At 53.5% G+C, this 18,057-nt stretch overlaps 1 protein-coding gene across 2 annotated transcripts in view; it reads right to left on the bottom strand.

Annotated features, from left to right (window-relative positions):
* The window catches only part of ADCY5 (adenylate cyclase 5), a 156,003-nt gene extending 143,262 nt beyond the window's left edge, over positions 1-12,741 (bottom strand). The window contains exon 1 of one of the 2 annotated variants that reach the window (XM_036851447.1): positions 11,018-12,741. In XM_036851447.1, the coding sequence (XP_036707342.1) occupies positions 11,018-12,148 (1,131 nt within the window). In that variant the 5' untranslated portion in view covers positions 12,149-12,741. The remainder of the gene's footprint in view (positions 1-11,017) is intronic. The other variant, XM_036851448.1, reaches the window with a different exon arrangement.
* Between the last annotated feature and the right edge of the window lie 5,316 nt (positions 12,742-18,057).

Here is an 18,057-nt window from a genome sequence, read left to right as displayed (position 1 = left end):
TGGGTTGGATCCCTGGTCGGGGAACTAGACTCCTGCATGCATCACGGCGTGGCCAAATAAATAAATAAACGAAATAAAGACCTCCTAGAGTAAGCACTAAACTGCGCCATCTACTAGATGCAACTCTACAGAAAGACCCCAAGTCTGACCTCCGAGAAGCGATCCTGACGTGTGTCCCCAGCCACCTCCTTCCCACCCCTGTTCCATGTACACCACCAGAAGCCTGGACATGAGGCAGCCTCACACCCAGACCTAAGCTATCCCAGCGTTGAGTCTGACCCATCTCCTGGGTCTCGGTCCCTCCTCACGCATCCAGAAGACCATTCGGGGGCTCTTCACAGGTAAACATCTGATCCCAGGTGCCCCCTGAACACTTCAGCGCTGCCCCCGCTCGCAGCATGACTGCAGGCTCAGGAAATGACAAATCACTTAACGCCCATCTGAGCCAGACACCACGTAGGAAGGAAGGCATCACAAATAAGAAACCACACGTTCCACAACCACCCAAGACGACTGCTTGATAGCAGCTGTGCCTTCTAATTTAGGCACCATGGGATGGACTCAGGGCTGGGTCCAAATGTGAAAAGAGCACTGGATTTGGAGTCAGAGATCTGGATTTGTATAGCAGCTCCTAGGCTAACTGGCTGTGTGACCTGAGTGAGGTCACTCAACCTCTCTGAACACCTACTTCCTCCTCTCCAACACAATACCAGCAGCACAGGTCTGTAACTATGAGTACTCTTGCATGCATTACCTTATCTGGGCACCCAACAACAGATCCTGTCAGTCAGGGAACTGACTGAGCGAGAGTAAGGCAACTCAGCCAGGACCATATAACCAGGGACTTCTCCTGGGCCCCTGGGCCCAAAAGCCAATGTCTGCACCTTCTTAACTCATCACCTCCTCAGAGCCATCATGAGAAGCAAGTAAGATCACACGTGGTAAAGTCCTGTGTCCTCTAAAAAATGTTAATCAGATGTCCAAGTTTGAGTCTTTGGCTGATATTTGAGCCACTGTCTAGGGGACAGAAAGTCATACATCTTTAAGAAGCAGAAATTAAATATATATATATATATATATATAGACAAAAAATATGTATATAGTTTTAAAATTTTCACACCATTCCACTAGTCCAGAAACCACTCTACTGGTGACAAAATATGTTATCAGATAGGAGTGAGGGGCCAGGCAGGACTAGGGTTCCGAGTCTGCCACAGGGTTCTGCACTTGATGCATTTTGCCCTAGCAAAGCGGCCACTCCCCTCCCTAGTGTTCAAGTCAAACCCAGATTAGAATTCCAGCTTCTCCGCTCTCAATTTGGATTGTCCCTGGAAAAAGATCCTGAGACAAGGATTTGAAAGAAGTGGTTTACCTGGGAGGTGACCCCAGAAAACATTAGACAGAGAATGGAGAAATGAGACAAAGAAGGGAAGAAAGAAAAAAAAGAAAGGGAGGAAGGAAGAGAGGGAGGGAGGGAAAAAGGGAGGGAGGGAGGAAGGAAGGAAGGGGAAGAAAAGAAAAGAAAAGAAAAGAAAAAGAAAAATGTTTTCACGCCTATACCACTGTGGGCAACCAGAGCTGAATCCTTCTGCAGGACTAGGAGCCACCAGAGAAGGCTTGTCTCAAAGTTATACTCCCCCCACACCGGGGTCGAGGGAGCTGGGGTATTTATCCACCAGCTCCCAACAGTCATTGGTTGAGAACTGCTCTAGGGATGGGCACTCCCTCCCCAGCACTTCTGACCTGTCCCACAGACAGGCAGAGAGGCTCAGGGCCAGAGAAAGCCCTCAGGTCCTGACAGCTGGCAGTCTGTCTGGCAAGAGCAGAAAGGTACATGCCCAGGGAATATGGGCGGGCGCTGAACCATCTGCTATGCTCACTCACTGAGTGACCTTGGGGAAGTTACTTACCTTCTCTTATCCCATTTTCTGCAGCCCTGAAATAGGGATAAAAATATCTTTCTCAAAGGGTTGATATTAAGATTAAATGAGGTCTCATATGTAACGGATTAGCCCAGTGCCAGGCTTACAACAAAAACTCAATATATACTCATTGTTCATAATCAATATTCTTTAAGGTCTTCCTCCTTTTGGAGGGTAAAGGTGCAAAGGAAACAAAGAAAATCTGGGGAAGAAGGATGCTCTGAAATGGCCCATCACGACTTCCCCATGGGCAGCCATGCCCTCAGTGCATGCAGCCCAGCCCCACCAAAGGTCATATACAGAGCCCAACAGGCTCCGATGTCTAATGACAGCAGAAAACCCCTAAAGGAAACTGAAACTAGATAAAGGAGGCATCTCGCTGGTCCCTTCCAGCCCCATCATCTTACTTTATAAAGGATTTCAGATGCAGATGGGGAATGAGACTTTAAAACAAGTAGCCAGCCAATGCAAGCTGGGTAATCTCCTTCTTGAGGGAAGAAAGCCCCCAAGCAAACAAATGCCCCCATCTAGATGACTTTGCCTAGGCCTGCCCCAGAGGCAGGGGGCTGGACCCTGAGAAATTTCAAAGATTCTCCCAGCCCCTGAAGCAGTGTGTCCCAAAATGAGTTCCAACGAACACTAATGCCTCTGTTATGTTCCTTCAAAAACTGGTTCTGGGGTCAAATATGTTTGATAAAGGCTTCATGCAATAGCCTCCTCTTGGCAAATTCTACTGCATATTAACATATTAAAAGCTTTAAAGTTCTACAATAAAGAATTCTGTTTAACCCAGTATTTCTTAAATTTATCTGACACAGGACTGAATGTGTGTATGTGAAACATCTATTAACATCCCTCCAAAGGACAGTCAGTGGGAGCATCTGGGCTAAAGGCAATGCTGGGTGCTGGGACCCAGGCTGAGTCATTTTTGGACCCTCACGGTCTAGCACAGTGCCTGTTACACTGTAGGCATCTAATAAACGGTTGTTGTCTGAATGAATGGGGAAAAGGCTGAAAGAATGACTTAATAATGGTTTTCAAATCTGTGAAGGGATATAGTACCGGCAGTGCCAGGCAACAGCTTTCTGTTTCCAAGAAGGCACACGTTTTAAATTGCAGCAGGAGGGATTTTGGAAGCCTTGCTCAGAGTTTAGGATAACAATCCACCAAAATAGGCTTCCAAGCCGAGCTGTATCGCTTCCTTCTGTGGAGGTGTTGGTCTAGCACTTCGGTACAGCTGAGAGTCTGCATGCAGCGGTCCACCCACCCCACCACCCGTTCATTCATTCATTCAAACTCTCACCGAGCACCTACTATGTGTCGCGCACCAAGGTCCCTCAAGACCCCTTCCAAGAGCCAAGTGGGACTGTGGTGATCTGTGTGATAACCCCTAGGGAGCCCCTAACGGGAAGGGAGAGGAGACCACCCAAGTGTGAAGTCAGGATGCCTCAAGCCCAGAAGCAACAGCTCATAACCCTCTCAGAGCAAGAAGTGTGTGTGGGAGTCGGCGGGGGGGGGGGGGGGCGCGGGGGGGGGTGCGGGGGCGGTGTCCAGGCTGACACATGAGGCTGGGCTAGAGAATAAAGCGATTACTGTCTCCCCGGTGTTTGTTTGTTTACCCCCCTTTTCTGTGACTGTAACCCATTGTTCCCAGAGAGCATCCCTGCCCCCACTTCCAAGCTTTTCCCCTCCCCATACTCACAGCTCCAATCTCCTCTTCCCTTCCTTACAGCCTACTCTTCCTCCTTCAAACCATCTCCTAATTCCCGACCTCTTGCCTACCCCCTGATCTCCCCACTTTCCACGTTCTGTACCATCCATTGTGGACCTGGGGTATCCTCAGTGCTTTTCATATTCACTTACCAAGTGAATGAATAAACCAGGAGTGAAACTAAGGTCCATCTTTCTGCTGACCACCACCGCCACCAGTGCTGAGCCACAGACTGCTTTGCCGCCAAGAAGAGTGGGGGGATGGGGACAGCTGGGAGGCAGGATGAGAGGAGAATACGCGTCCAGGTCTGGGCCATCCTTCCCACCCTATGTCACCATTACCAATCGCCTTCCAGCTCTGCATCCCACATCAGTCCACTTGCCAGCCCCACCTGGACATCTCCTCATGGGCCTGCAGGTCTGCAGTGACTTTGTGACTTTTAAACAGAGGCTGAGCTGGGCATGACGATAGGACACCCCAACAGATTGCAGCAGGCATTCATGCTGTGGTAAGATGCGAAACCACAGAATCCAAGGGTTGGGTGTGACCTGAGCGGCTATCTTAGCCAATGATCCCAAACCTTAGAGTTGATCAACAATATCAGCTGGAGAGCTTGGAAAACTAAATCCATGCTGTTGAAAAAATAGATCCCTTCCTGGGACCCACCCCAGACCTCTGGAAGCAGAGCCTTCCATTTCCTCAGTAACAAGCTTGGCAGTCAGCCGTCCAGTCTCCCCTTGAACACCTCCACTGACACAGCTGGCTACCCCAGGAGGCATCTGGTTTGATGGCTGCAACCCCAAAGGCTAGAAAGGTATCTTCTACCTGGAGCTGAAATCTGTCTACTGTTTCCACCCATTTGCCCCAACTCTGCCCTCGGGAGTAACCAAAAATAAATTTAGTCCCTCTTCTAACATGTGACAACAGAGATCCCAGCAATAAATAACACTTTGCCCATGTCTCTGCCTTCTTACCTTTGTACAGTCTGCTGTCTTCCCAGCTAAACATCTCCCACCCTTTCAAGTGTTCTCTCAGAAGTCAAGGTTTCCAGTCCCCTTACCAATCTGGTACCCTCCTCTGAATTCTAGAATCAAACATAGTATTTCAGATCTGGCCTCAATCTTCCTATGAACCGGATAGGCCCATAAGCCTAACCAAGACCCCACTGGTCTTTTCTAACAGCCAGACCAAAATGCAGGTCCACATGAAGCTCACGGCCCATTCACTAGAAACTCCCAGATTTTGTTCACAATGTTATAAAGAGAGATCTCCCCTGCCCCGCGTTTGGACATTGCCTGGAGAAAATGTGGGGGGGCGTGGGCGGAAGTAGGGCTTTCCAATCATCTTCATGGAGTTTTGTGTTTGGGAGAGAAAACCAACACTAGGACTTGCCTAGTGCTGCAGTGGTTAAGAATCCACCTGCCAATGCAGGGGACACAGGTTCGAGCCCTGGTCAGGGAAGATCCCACATGCCGCGGAGCAACTAAGCCCAAGCACCACAACTACTGAGCCTGCGCCCTAGAGCCCGCGAGGCACAACTACTGAAGCCCGCACGCCTAGAGCCCGTGCTCTGCCACAAGAGAAGCCACCGCAATGAGAAGCCCGCACACCGCAACGAAGAGTAGCTCCCGCTCACCGCAACTAGAGAAAGCCCACACACAGCAACAAGACCCAGTGCACCCAAAAATAAATAAATAAATTTATTAAAAAAAAAAAAAAAAAAACCAACACTGATCCTGCCCTCCACTAGCGAGCTCCCCCCACCTCACAGGCATGGAAGAAAGAAGGATACGATACGCCAAAGCGTGACTTATGTAACTGCACCCAAAGGATTTATGAGCACCAGCACGTCGGAGCTCCTGGGGCAAACTGTTTCCATTCCCAACACAGGCGACGCTCCTAGGAAGTAATCGACCACGAACTGGACCCACCACAAAATAAATAAAGGTAACGGAGGTGCCAAGCGGGCAGCCGTGGACAGGAAGTCACCCAGCGAGAGACTGGTACAGTCGCAGAGAGGCGCCCACCTCGGTCCCCTCCCCCAACACTCACCCCACCCCTGGCTGGAACCGAGGTGGGCGCTCCATCCGCACCTCTCGGGAGAACACAAGGCCAGGCCCACCAAGGGCCACAGCCCTGCTTCTGCTGCCAGCTGCACCCTCTGACAGAGTGACCCGCGGCCAGGGCCTGTCTGCACAGGACAGCTTCTGCCCAGGCCTTTTACACTGATATTTAAAACTCTTCTGTGAGGCTGGGCAGGTTTCCGAGCTGGGGTTTAATACATCGTCTGTGTCCTCTTTATAGACAAACACGAGCACACTGTTCCGTGTTGCACAGCACACAGACCTCACGCTCTTGCTCCAGATCAAAACTTAGACTGAATTATTAACAGTCAACATTGCCGCAAGTACAGCAGATGATTGTTCTGCTCCTTGGCGGGGTCTCTGCCATTCCTGAAGTCCTCCCCGCAGGCATCGAGGCACCCCTGAGATCCACAAGATGACCCTCCATCTAGAAGCTCTGCTCGACCCCCACCCCAGAGGCTTCTGCTCCCCTCCAAGCACCCCCTTCCCGCTGCACAGAGAAGGAGGCAACATAATTGAAAACAATTAGCAAATATAATCGGCAAATACAATTAGCGTTGAGGCAAGACAAGCAGACCCTCCCCGACTACAAACTCAGAGCCAGCCTCCCACCCCAGCCTGCAGTTGCTGCTGGGGTTCACTATGGCCAGATTTCCCTCTTCCAGAAATGGGGGGTGATGGGGGAAGTAACCGGCAGCAGACGATTCCCGGCGTCGTGGTGAAAGTGTGTGTCCTCTTCCATACCACCACCCTGTCCTCCCACCCCTCCGTGGGCAGGGAGGCAGTGGCTGGAGCAGTGCACACAGTAACCCACTGCACAGGCCTCTGGACCAAGTTCCAGAGCAAGGGGCCAGCTCTCCACGGGGCTCACCGGATGGCTGAGTGGGTGGGCAGCTTGCGGTTTTGAAAGGGAAGGGTGGGACTCCATGGAGCCATGGGACTCCATGGAGTGGGCTGACCACTCGAGTCTAGCCCCCAGCCTCATTATGATAAGGGGGGGGGGGTGTGCATCCATGGTATTTCCCTGAGGAGCCAGAGGTCAAGGTCGGAAAGTTAATCAAGGCCCAGAATCAGAAATGCAAACAGCCATAGGAAGCCAGCCACCAACCGAGAATAAACAGGACAGAGCTGTGATGATCTCCTTTCAAAGTCGACACAAAGGCTTCCCTGGGCCCCCCTCCACCACCCAGGCCAGCCCACACTACAGACAGATAGATACACACACACACACACACACACACACACACATGTACATCCATATGCACATGCATGCACGTACACACTGGGGCCAGCCCATGTGACAGACACACTCCCACACATGGACCCAGGCACCCACCCCTCAGCAGCCACAGCAGTCACTTCTTGGTCTGCTTCCCCAGCCCCATCCAGCCCCAGACTCCTCAGTTTAGACACTCACACGTGCTCATGGTCACAGAAAATCACCCACACAGCACCTGTGCCTTTCTGATCTCTGGAACAACTGGTGACAGTTGTGTGTTCAAACAGGCACAAAGGCAGAAATGCAGGAAATCACTGAGTTTCTCCAAAAGGGTTAGGGGGAAGAGAGGAAGGAGCTAATGATGGCTGGGGAGGGATGGGTCAGCCCACACTGCAAAGGCAACCTCTGACAGCACTCCCAAGCTCACAGGGACCCACACAGGGTCAGAATCATCTTTTCAGAAACCATGTCAGGTGGGTTTAACGTGGCTGCAGAATAATAATACCCCACATTTGAACAGGACTCTACTTTTCAAAGAGCTCCTGCATCCATTATCACCTCCTAGAGTAACACTGGACAAGCAGAGACGTTCATCTCCTTGGCCAAATGACTGCCCGCCCCCATGGGGCCCAAAGATGCTTTCTCCAAAATAATCTCTAATAGTTAAGCATGTGTAATAGTTGTGTGAGTGTACTTGTTTGTGTGTGAGTGCATGCAGAGGCTTTATGTAGCAGAGTGGGATACAGTCAAACAAAAATGAGGTTGCCATGGCAACAGGCTCCAGCATCATTGCAGCCTATTAACACAAGTGAGGAATGTGTTTGGCAGATGCTTGAGTGTTATTTATGGTATGGGTGTAGCAGAGGGACTTCTAACAGGCAAAGAAGGAGAAAAAAACAACCCGTGACGCTCCTACTGTACCCCACCAAGGAGACGACAGTGAGGCGAGCACAGAAGGCGAGGCTGAGAGGCTGCAAATGGGAAGTGAGAGATGGGGAAGCAGAAAAGCAGGCAGGCAGGGGAGAGGAGAGGTAGGCAGAGAACAACAGGGGACTGGAGGGGGAGGCAAGAGAAAGGAAGGGACAGAAAAAGAGCAGGGGGAGGGGGATGAATACCAGGGGAAGAGCTAGATCAGGAGATGTAGCAAAAGGAAGAAACATCATCCCCCAAAAGGGCTGCCCCACCTTGCCTCTCTGCTCTCTCAGGAGGCACCAGATGAGATACTAGATGTTTCTCCTCCTAATTGGAGCAAATGGAAGAGCCCCAAAGAGAAGAGGGGCCAGGGAAAAAAAAATCCAGATCAGACACTGATGTTGAAGATCTAGGCTGTAGGAGCAAGGGGGCCAGCCTCTCAGGAGAAGTGGAAAATGCCAACACAGTTTTCTGAGGGCCCACTCTGTGTCCAAGGCCCCATGGAGGGAAATTCCCAAAGCTCCCGCATTAGAGACTGCATACTGCTGCCCCATTTCCCTGGATGTGTATCTTCACCAAAGAAAATAACAAGGCATCTAACACAAGCCATCTTCTAACACCTGCTGCTCTGGGGTAACCTGAGGCAGAGGATAATGCTTGACTGTCCCACTAATATTTCCCACCATCCAATAGGGTTTGCTCAAGAAATACAAAGTTTATATCAGACATAAGCAGAAAGGCAAATCAAATACAAACCAAAAAAGATACAGTTTTCTCTGAAGTCAAATAGAAAGAATGCTTGCATTCTGTTATCGTGGACCATTCCTAACAAGAGCTGCTATACTCAGCAGGGTAGGTCATGAGAAGTTAAGTGCAAACCCACCCGAAAGCCTACAGACAAGGGAAGGTCTGAAGACCACAATGGGTAAAAGAAGCATGGGGTGGGAGGTGATGGAGGTAGGGAGAGAAGGGAGAGGGACCGGCCTGAGGAACTAGATGGGGAAGTCAGTCAGCCAACTCTTGTTGCTGCAATGGCACCTTCATGCTAAGATGGAGACGGAGCTCCCTAGTCCAGCACTCCTGTCCTGGGATCTGACTCCAGTCTCCTAAAATCACACATCTAGGATTTCCTAGGGCTGTAATCTGACCCTGAGTCCCAAGTCTGGTTCAGTAAATACTCTGAACGATCCTGGAAATCTCTGCTGCTCCATGTGGATGTCATGCCTTTCTTTCTGTAGAAAAGCTATATCCACCCAAGCAACCTGCCTCCCATTCAAGCCAGGAACAACCCCCAAAGGTATAATACTCATGTGAGAGCTTGGGTCCCCAGGTCAAAACATTTGGAGCCTTTATAAGCACTAACAATAGTAGTTAATTTTTTTTAAACCAGCTCTCAATAGGTTGTTCTCTTCAGTTCAAAGCTGATCTCTATAGATTTTATTTCCTTCTGATCCCAGATCAGAAAAACTTTAAGTTAGCATCAACAACCCCAACTACTTCACCTACTGGAACACAATCAAATTGTTAAGCAGTTATTAAATCCCTACTAAGTACCCTACACTGTGCTAGACAAGGGAGAGAGAGTAGAGAAGGAAAAACACATACAACCTCAGGATTCCTGCATCCAAGGAGCTTACATTGGATGGGGAGTAAAACCAATGGGCACTGGGGAATAAGTAAGTGCCCCACTCTGTGGCTCTGACTCCATTGTTGGCCATGCAAAAGAGGGAGAGGCCAGTATGGCTGGAATGGAAGGAGGGGCTCCTTGCAGAAGGTGAGGCTTGGCACAGAGGGGCTGGAACTGGAAGGGGCATGCATAAGCCTCTCATTTACTAGGAAAGGAACCCGGGGCCCAGAGAGGTTGCAGCCTCCCTCCCTCCCAGTCACAGAGCACCTTGGAGGTACAGCAAGAGCCCAGCGCCATGAAGCCCACAGTATTCCCTGTGGGAGAGTATGATACCCAGGAAGCCAGGGGGCACAAGAGAACCCCTCAAGAAAGACGCAATACTCAACAAGATTGAAGTCTGAGAAAAGGCACTAGAAGTGGGGAGGAGGAAGGCAATGACAATGGAATAGAGTTAAGAAGTTCTGTTAGAGGATGCAGATGCCTGGAGAGACGTGGGGGGACGCACTAGGGTCCACAGTCAGGAGACTAGCCTGCAGCAAAGGCCCACTTGACTCGCACAGCCAAGTAGGTTGCACCGCAACCAAGTAGGCTCAGCAGGGGCCAATGGATGAAGCCCATGGAGCCACAGACAAGGGGACCGCTAAGGGGAGAAGGTGTGCATGTCAGAGGAGCTGGTCTCACCCAAGGTCGCCTTGGCAAGCACACCTCTCCCCTACAAGTCTTCAGGGAGTCACCAGTTAACCAGGCAGAAGTTTTATTTCCTCCTAAGCCCACCGTTCAAGGCTCGCCTAACCCATCCCAGGAGGGTTAAAAGCCCCCACCATAAGCAATAACCAGGAGCACCCATATGAAGGGGTCACGACTTCCAACACTAGCTTTCTGCTCAGGCCAGGAGGGGGACCGTCACCACACACAAAGGTTCCTTCCCACCTTTGCTGAAGGCAGCTTTTCGGCTTGGGGCACTTTCACAAATGAAACAAACTTGTCAGTCCTCCCTCAAGTTCAGAAATATCTCCAGCTCCAGAACCCCCAGTCCCAGACAACTGGCAGGGTTATATCATTTCCCCTCCCTAAGACTGGGCAAGGGGCGCCCAGGGTCTCCCCTCCCCAACCCTCCATCCAGGACATTCGGTTAACAAACCATCAGTGGCTCTCAGGAGCGGGGAGGCTGCTACAGGGGCCAGCCACTCTTGTCAGGGGCCTTTTATATACAGAGACAGAAGCACAGGAAGAGAAGGGGACCTCTCCATAGCATTTTCTCCTCCACCTCTCCTTCCTCATTAGCACCCCTACAATAATGGCTAAGGTTTGGTGTGTCTTCTACCAGCGGGAACATTACATACAAGAGCACTCTTTTTGTAGAGGAAGATGATGGGGCTCAGAGGGGGTTCGGGGGCTAGAAGACACCACACAGCTGACACAGCCATGTCTCTCTGGCTCTTTTCACCACTTTAAAGGGTGAAAGTGGGTTGCCTTTCTTTGGAGTCAGGCCTAGGCCTGCGCACCCCACTATCCAGTCCCTATGCCCAGGTGGGCCCCTACCTGCTTGAGCAGGAACTGGTCCTGGGCGTTGGTGCGCAGGGCGATGGCCAGGTGGAGGGCAGACAGGAGCACCCCGCTGAGTACCGCGGCCCGCATGCGCACGGGCAGCAGCGTGTAGATGGTATAGATGAAGAACACAGTCCACCAGATGCCCTCGGAGGCGCTGCGCGGCTGGGGCAGCAGCAGGCCCACCACCTGGACAGCCAGCACCACGGCGATGAGCGCGTAGCAGGCCAGGCCCATGTGGTCCTGGTGGAAGGCGGCGCGGTTGCAGAGCACGGCCATGACGAGGATCACACCCACGGCAGCCGCCAGCACGGCCAGGTAGGGCAGCTGCAGCGGGGGCCGTGCCGCATGGAAGGCCAACATGACGAGGCACACGAGCACCAGCACAGCCATGAGCATTGTGAGGCTGCTCTGGTTCAGACGGAAGAAGTAGCGCTGGTACAGCCGCTCCAGCTTGTCCGACGGGAACTTCTTCGAGCGGAATATCTGCAGCAGTGCCAGGCAGCAGGCGCCCAGCGACAGCACCGCGCCAGGCCCCGCGCCCGAGCCTGCCAAGCTGCCGCCATCTCCGGAACCCTCGTCTTCCTCGACGGCGCCGGCCTCCAGCTCGTCGGCCGCGCGGCCCTTGCCCCGCCGCTCCTCCAGACCCAGCTCCACAGAACGGGGGCGCACCTCCGTCCCGCCAGCTGCGGCCGCCGCCGCCGCCGAGCCGCCGCCGCCGCCCGCAGGGGGCGCCCGGGTGCTGCCCCCGCCGGCCGCGCCCCGCCGCTGCCGCCGGCTGCCGCGACCGCAGTCGTCGCCGCCGCGCTCCTGCCAGGCCGACTTGGAACGGAAGCTGAAGCCGAAGCCCCCAGCCAGGGGGTCATCGCCACTCAGCGGAGGATCGTCGTCGTCGTCGCTGCGCCAGCGGCTGGCCAGGCGCTGCTGCTGCTGCTGCGGGGTCACCGTCCCCCCGGGTTTCTTGGTGGAGCCGCGGGCCGAACCCCCAGGGGCGTGGGGGTAGCCATTGGCGCGGGAGTCGGCCTCGCCCCACGCCGATCGGTGTTCCGGGCCTCCCCGGGACGCCGGCGCCGCCGCTGTCTGCGCCGCGTAGCCCGGGGGGCTCACGCTTTTGGAGCTGGACATCCCCCCCTCGGCCTCGTCGTCTTCTTCCTCCTCCCCCGGGGGCCGGGCCGGGGTTCTCCAAGGGGAGGGCGGACGGCCGAGCAGGGGGACCAGGCTGGGGTCACACGTCGGGGGCGGCCCGGGGCCCTGGGCAGTAGCGGGGCATCTTGGCACCCCCGTCCTGAGCGGAGAAGGAGGGCAACGGGAGAGCAAGCGGGAGGCAGGCACAGCCCCGAGGTGAGAAGTGGCTGAGAATCCGCGTCAGGAGTCCCAGGTCCGAGATGGAGTTGGCTCCGAGCTGGGGCAGCGGGGACTACTCGAGCTGCTGAGCCGCGCGCAGAGGGACGTCCGGACTCCTGGCTCGCGTCGAGCTCGACAAGGACCGGAGTTGCGGACGAGGCGGGACGGAGAGGTGTCCTTGCGGGCGGCGCCTCCCCGGAGCTGGCAATGCCCGGGCGCGGCGCTCGCAGATTCTGCCTAAGCGGAGCCCAGCGGCACACGCGGCGAGGCGGCAGCTAGGGCGGCTCGGTAGGGGTCCCGGCGTGGAGACCAAGCGAGCGCCCTTTCCTCGCGGCGGACTGGGAGCGACTGGGAGGTGCGGGCGCCAGCCAGCATTATTTTCTTACGAGGGGTGGGGAGGTGGGGAGGTGGGATGGGGGGGGGTGGAGAGGACGGGGGAGGGGGCGGCGGGCGGAGCAACAGCTCCGGAGCCCTGGGGGGAGGGTCCTGGAGCCCAAGGGGGCCGTCGCCCGCATCCCCCACCTCCCGCGGCGAGAGTGGGAGCTTGGCCCCCGCGAAAGCCGAGCCCAGCCTTCAGCGTGTCCGCGCAGGGGGGGCGGGGGCGAGGACCGGCTCCTGCAGCGCGGCCCTTCCCCTCTCGCCTCCCCCTTCCCCCAAAACGGAGCGGAGCTGGCCCGGACCTGCTGGCCCAGGAGGGCTGTCGCGCCGGCTCCGCAAGCTCCAGGCTCCTCGCCGCCGGCTGCGGCCCCGCCGCGGCCGGGCGCAGAAGGACTAAGCTGAGGGCGGAATCCGGCGCAGCACCGCCGCCGTTCCGCCCCAACGCAGGCGGGCTTCTCCCAGGGAGCACGGCATCCAGAGATCGAGGGCCGGCGCTCAGAGGCAGCCGGCCGAGAGGGGCCGACCCAAGAGTCGCTGCGCCCCCGGGGCGCTCCGGGGGGACCCGCGGGAGCCGGGCTCAGGGCGCGCCATACACGCCTCGGGCCCTGCGCTGCTCCGACCGCTCGCGCCGCTCCTCCCTTCTCGCCCGCTTGCCGCCGCCGCCGCCGCCGCCGCCGCCGCCGGAGCGCCCTCCGCATCCCCTCCTCCCGCCGCCTCCCCGCCCCCCGCGCCGCTCGGGCCTCGGCTCACAGCGGCGCGCGGCCGCCTCCGCCCCCGGCCGGGCCGCGGCCCCCGCCTCGGCGCCCCGCTGGCATCCTCAGGCCCGGCCTCGTGAGGCGCCCGGTACCGTGGGGGCCCCAGCTCCCCTTCCTCACCTAAAATTCTCGCCGCGCCCCCTCCCTCCCTGGCGCCTGGAGCCGCGTCCAGCCCGTGGTCCCTTCGCCGGACCTGGCTGCCGTGCGGTCCTCCCCCGCCCCTTGCTTGGGTTCCTGCGCCCCTAGTCCTAGCTCCCCTCTTTTGTATCCCCCTTTAATCCCCATCCCCCCATTCAACCCAACTTCAGCCCCCGCGCTGCGCCCCCCTTCCCCGGCCCGGCTCGATTGGCCGCTTCCTGAGCTGTCATATTTGAGTCCGGCGCTCTTATTGGGCGATTCTCTGGCCGGGCGGCTGTACCAAAGGAGGGCGCACCGGCCTGGGGGCGCCCAGGCAGCGACTGTCGCAGGGAGACGAAGACCAGAGTCCCTGGAGGGCCGGAGGGGCCCAAGAGCCAGACCCGGAAATGGACGGTGGAGATGGAAAGACTGAGTATCTCTGAGGCGCAGGAAGACAGTGACGCGAAAGATGGAGATGCAGTGGGTGAGGCCGATGCAGCTAGGGCGGGGCGGACAGGAACGCTTTGGTGGAGAGTTATCCAGAGGGAACCCCACAGATGTGAAGAGCTCTTTGCCCGTTCATACTTTTTTTTTTTTTTAATCTCATTTGATTCCCCTCAATAACCCTGGGTTGTGACAGGGGACAGGGCCCGTGTGATTATTCCCAGTTTATAAATGCGGAAACTAAGGCTTCAGAGCCTAATTAACTTGCCATGGGCCACACCGCTCTCCTGACTTGCAACCGAAAGATCTTTCGTCAGCGCCAGGCTGGCTCCCTACCTAGCAAGGTGTTAGCCGGAGGAAGGATGCGCCCCAGAGCAGGGTGGAGAGCCCCGGCTGGAGGAGGACAGGGGAGAGGGCAGAGAAGGACCAGATAACTCCTGCACAGCGCCAGCGACAAACAGGCAGGAGTGGAGAGGACTTTACTTCGGGTCAAAGAGGACCTAGGCCTGTGGAATGATGTACCTATCCAATTCCCCTTGCCCCTAAGCTGTCCTGCTGGGAGCTCCGGCTGTCTAAACACTGGGATGGGTGGGGACGTGTCACCTCTACTCCGGGGAGGGAGAAACAACCTTCACTTTACTCTTCTTCCTGCAGCTCTCTCTGCAGAGCTTCTGACAAAGAGGCTAGAGGTCTGGGTGAGCTTCTCTTTCTTTCTCTGTTGGTCATCTCTTTGCAAATTGGAAGATAAACCTTGCCAGAGTTACAAATTGGGAGGAGAAACATTCCAAGAGATCTGAATAAACTAACCCTAGAGTATTCCAGCCTTTGAGTAATCAATCCAGGATTAGCGAAGTCATAAAAAGCACCATGAATTTAGTCAGCAAACATTCATAGAGCATCCCCTGTGTGCAAAGCACTGTGCTAGGTGCCTTAGGGATAGAGAGGTGACTCAACTCTGGTTACAGTCAGGGAGGGAGAGGAGCTAAGCCACTAATTCCAGTTCAGAGCACAGTTCAGTCAGTGTTCAATAGAGGTCCAAAGAGAGCGTTTTGGGAGTTTGGAGAGAGGAGGCATTAATTCCCACTGTAAGGGCCAAAAAGACTCTAGAGGTTAAATCTGGGGCCAGCAGAGAAGGAGGAGTCGGAAGAAAAGGAGGATGGACTAATATTTATTAAGCAACAACAATATGTCTGTGCATCTTATTGTCGCATAACCGTTTTGAGGAAGATGTTATTCTCCCCACTATAAAGGTGAGAAAACCGAGACTTAGAGAATCAAAGTTTGCCCAGGGTCCAGAGTTTGTAGTAGAATGGAACCTAAGTTCAGTCAGCTCCTTGTACTCTACCACACAGCCATGTAGCAAGTACGATATGAGAGGAACACTGCATGGACAGAAGCCAGATGGCCTTCAAGGTGATTGGGTTCCATCCTTGATTCCCTTCTCATTCCCTGAGCTCTCCCTAGGTCATTCCTTTCCATTTTATTCAAAAATTTTAAGTAACCATCATCTTATAGCAAAAGCTATGTATGATTAAGTGTGTAAAAACTAGAAGAGAGAAAGACAAAACACATTCATAATTACAACACCTAGAAAGAACCATTAACATCTTAATTCTTTTCTTAACAAAAAATGGGACTTTACAAAGAGTTTTAGAATCTGCTTTTTTCTACTTAGCAAAATATTGTGGATTTTTTTTATGCCAATAAGCATCCATCTACAATATCCATTTTATTGGCTGAACAGAATTCCATTGCATGAATATAGCATAATTTATTTAACCAGGCCCCTACTGTTGGACATTTTTCACTGTCGTAGCAGTTTGTAAAGTTTCCACTGTTTTACTGTTATAAACAATGAGCATTTTTGTAGATAAATCTTCACACACATCTTTAATTGTATCCTTAGGAGAAATTCCTACCAGTAGAATTGCTGGGCCAAAGAATAAACATTTTTTTGCTAAGGTATTTCTGAAATCTGAGTCTTCAGCCCCTGCCTCCCTTCCCAGTTCCAAGCTTACCCCCGTCTATTGGAGAACTCCCCATGGATGTTCCTTGGTATCCACCAGCACCCCAGATTCAGTTTGTCTAAAACTAAGGTCATCCCCCAAGAAGCTTGCTCCTCCCTCTGTTTTCTCGCCACTGGTGGAATTACCATCCCCCAAACTCCCAGATCTTAGAGTGGCGAGCCCTCCTATCCCAGTTCCCAGAGTCCTGCCACCGTGCCCTTGTCTTTTCACTTCTGTCTCTTCTTCCACATTCTCTGGCTACTACCTTCGCCCAGATCCTCCCTCCTCATTGCCTAGACAATTACCAACTCTCCCTCCTTGCCCTCCAATCTGTCCTCCACTTTGTCCCCATCTGATCATGCCTGTCACAACCCAACTGAAAACTGTCCCCCAAACTGCCTCTTCCTACCTGCTAGCTTTCACTATCCACCACTTCCGCACACCATCCGGCCACCCTAAACGGCTCCTTAAATCTCTGCAGAGATCACCCTTTTCACATGCACCCCCAGCACAAACCAAATCTGTAGCACCTCTGTGATGCCTCTCTAATGCCTTTTCCTCCCCCACCACCACAGGCTGCTAGGCACTCCTTCCTCAGCTCCCAGCACACCTTGCTTTTATCTCTATTATAGCACTTGTCACATTGTATTATCTTGACTTGTTTTCAGAACTGTCTCCACAGTCTGCTGAACTCCTTGAGGGCAGAATTGGTATCTTACTCATTCTTGTGCCCCATACCTGGCACATAGGAGGTACCCCTTAGCTGTTTGTTGGATAAAGAAATGGTACATCTGGGGATTAGTGATGGGAATTGAGTCTGAAGGGTGGGGTGGAGTGAGGGGACTGACTGGCAACCATGGGTGAAGGTGGAAAGGTGGGTTGGGCTCTTTAACGCTATGTGGAGGAGGGTGGGCTTCAGTTTAAAGACAATGAAGAGTCCATGAATTGGTGGGGGCAGGGATGTCAAGGGCCATTATGTTTTGGGAGGCAGACTCTGGCAATGTTGTAATGAGATTGGAAAAGCAAGATCCAAGAGCAGAGGGGACCAGTCAGGAAGCTATGGCAGAGCAGATGTATTGATTGATGGAGCCCAAAAGTGACATGGTGATGGGAATGATGCCATTGGCTGGAGGACACCTGTGAAGGGCTGACGAGGAAACCCAGGGGTCAACCACTGTGTAGAGGAGGAGTCCGAAAGGTCAGATGAAAACCAAGAAAGATGGGGGTCACAGGAACAAAAGGCAGAGGTTTTGAAGAGCTGCTCCAGGATGTGCATCTGGCTGTTGTCATCTGATAGGGGCTGACCACCTCGGGCCTCTCTCTGAAGTGAGTACTTGGCTTGCAGAGGGGAGGTGCCTATACACCTCGGGACATAGCAGGCCCTTTGGGAGATATGCAGACCACCCCCCTCCAGCCATCTTCCCCTTGTACCTTAGTTACCCTTCAGGACTTCATTCTTCATTTCCCCCAGACTTCTTTTTGGAAGAATAGTTCCATTTTGGAAACTAGAATATTAATATTTTAGAATGTTTAGAAATATTTGTACAAGTGGGTCTCAGTCATACTCTTGTACCTAAAAATACTTTCCCCACAATGCTGAAAATCCCACCATTAGATAGTCATGCTTTGGGATGACAATTATTCCCTAAAAATGCATGCAGAAAATCTAGAGACAGAAAGTAGATTAGTGTTTGCTTAGGCCTGGAGAAGAGGAGGAATGGGAAGTGATGGCTAATGGGTACAAAATTTCATGACCCTCCCTCTTTGGGAGGGTCATGAAAATGTTCTAAAATTAGATTATGGTGATCATTGCACAACTCAAGAAATATACTAAAAACCATTGAATTGCACTTTAATCCAATGGGGTGAACTTTATGGTATATAAATTACATTTCAAGAAAGTGGTTGAAAAAATGAATGCAGATACCACTGGGAGATTGAGGGACTTTTGCCAGGACTGCCAGTCGTTATTAAGTTAGTGTGGATGAGT

The sequence above is a fragment of the Balaenoptera musculus genome, chromosome 4 (genome assembly GCF_009873245.2).
Source record: "Balaenoptera musculus isolate JJ_BM4_2016_0621 chromosome 4, mBalMus1.pri.v3, whole genome shotgun sequence".
Classification (NCBI taxonomy): domain Eukaryota; kingdom Metazoa; phylum Chordata; class Mammalia; order Artiodactyla; family Balaenopteridae; genus Balaenoptera; species Balaenoptera musculus.
Note: the sequence above shows the minus strand (reverse complement) of the source record. Positions and strands in the feature narration are given on the sequence as shown.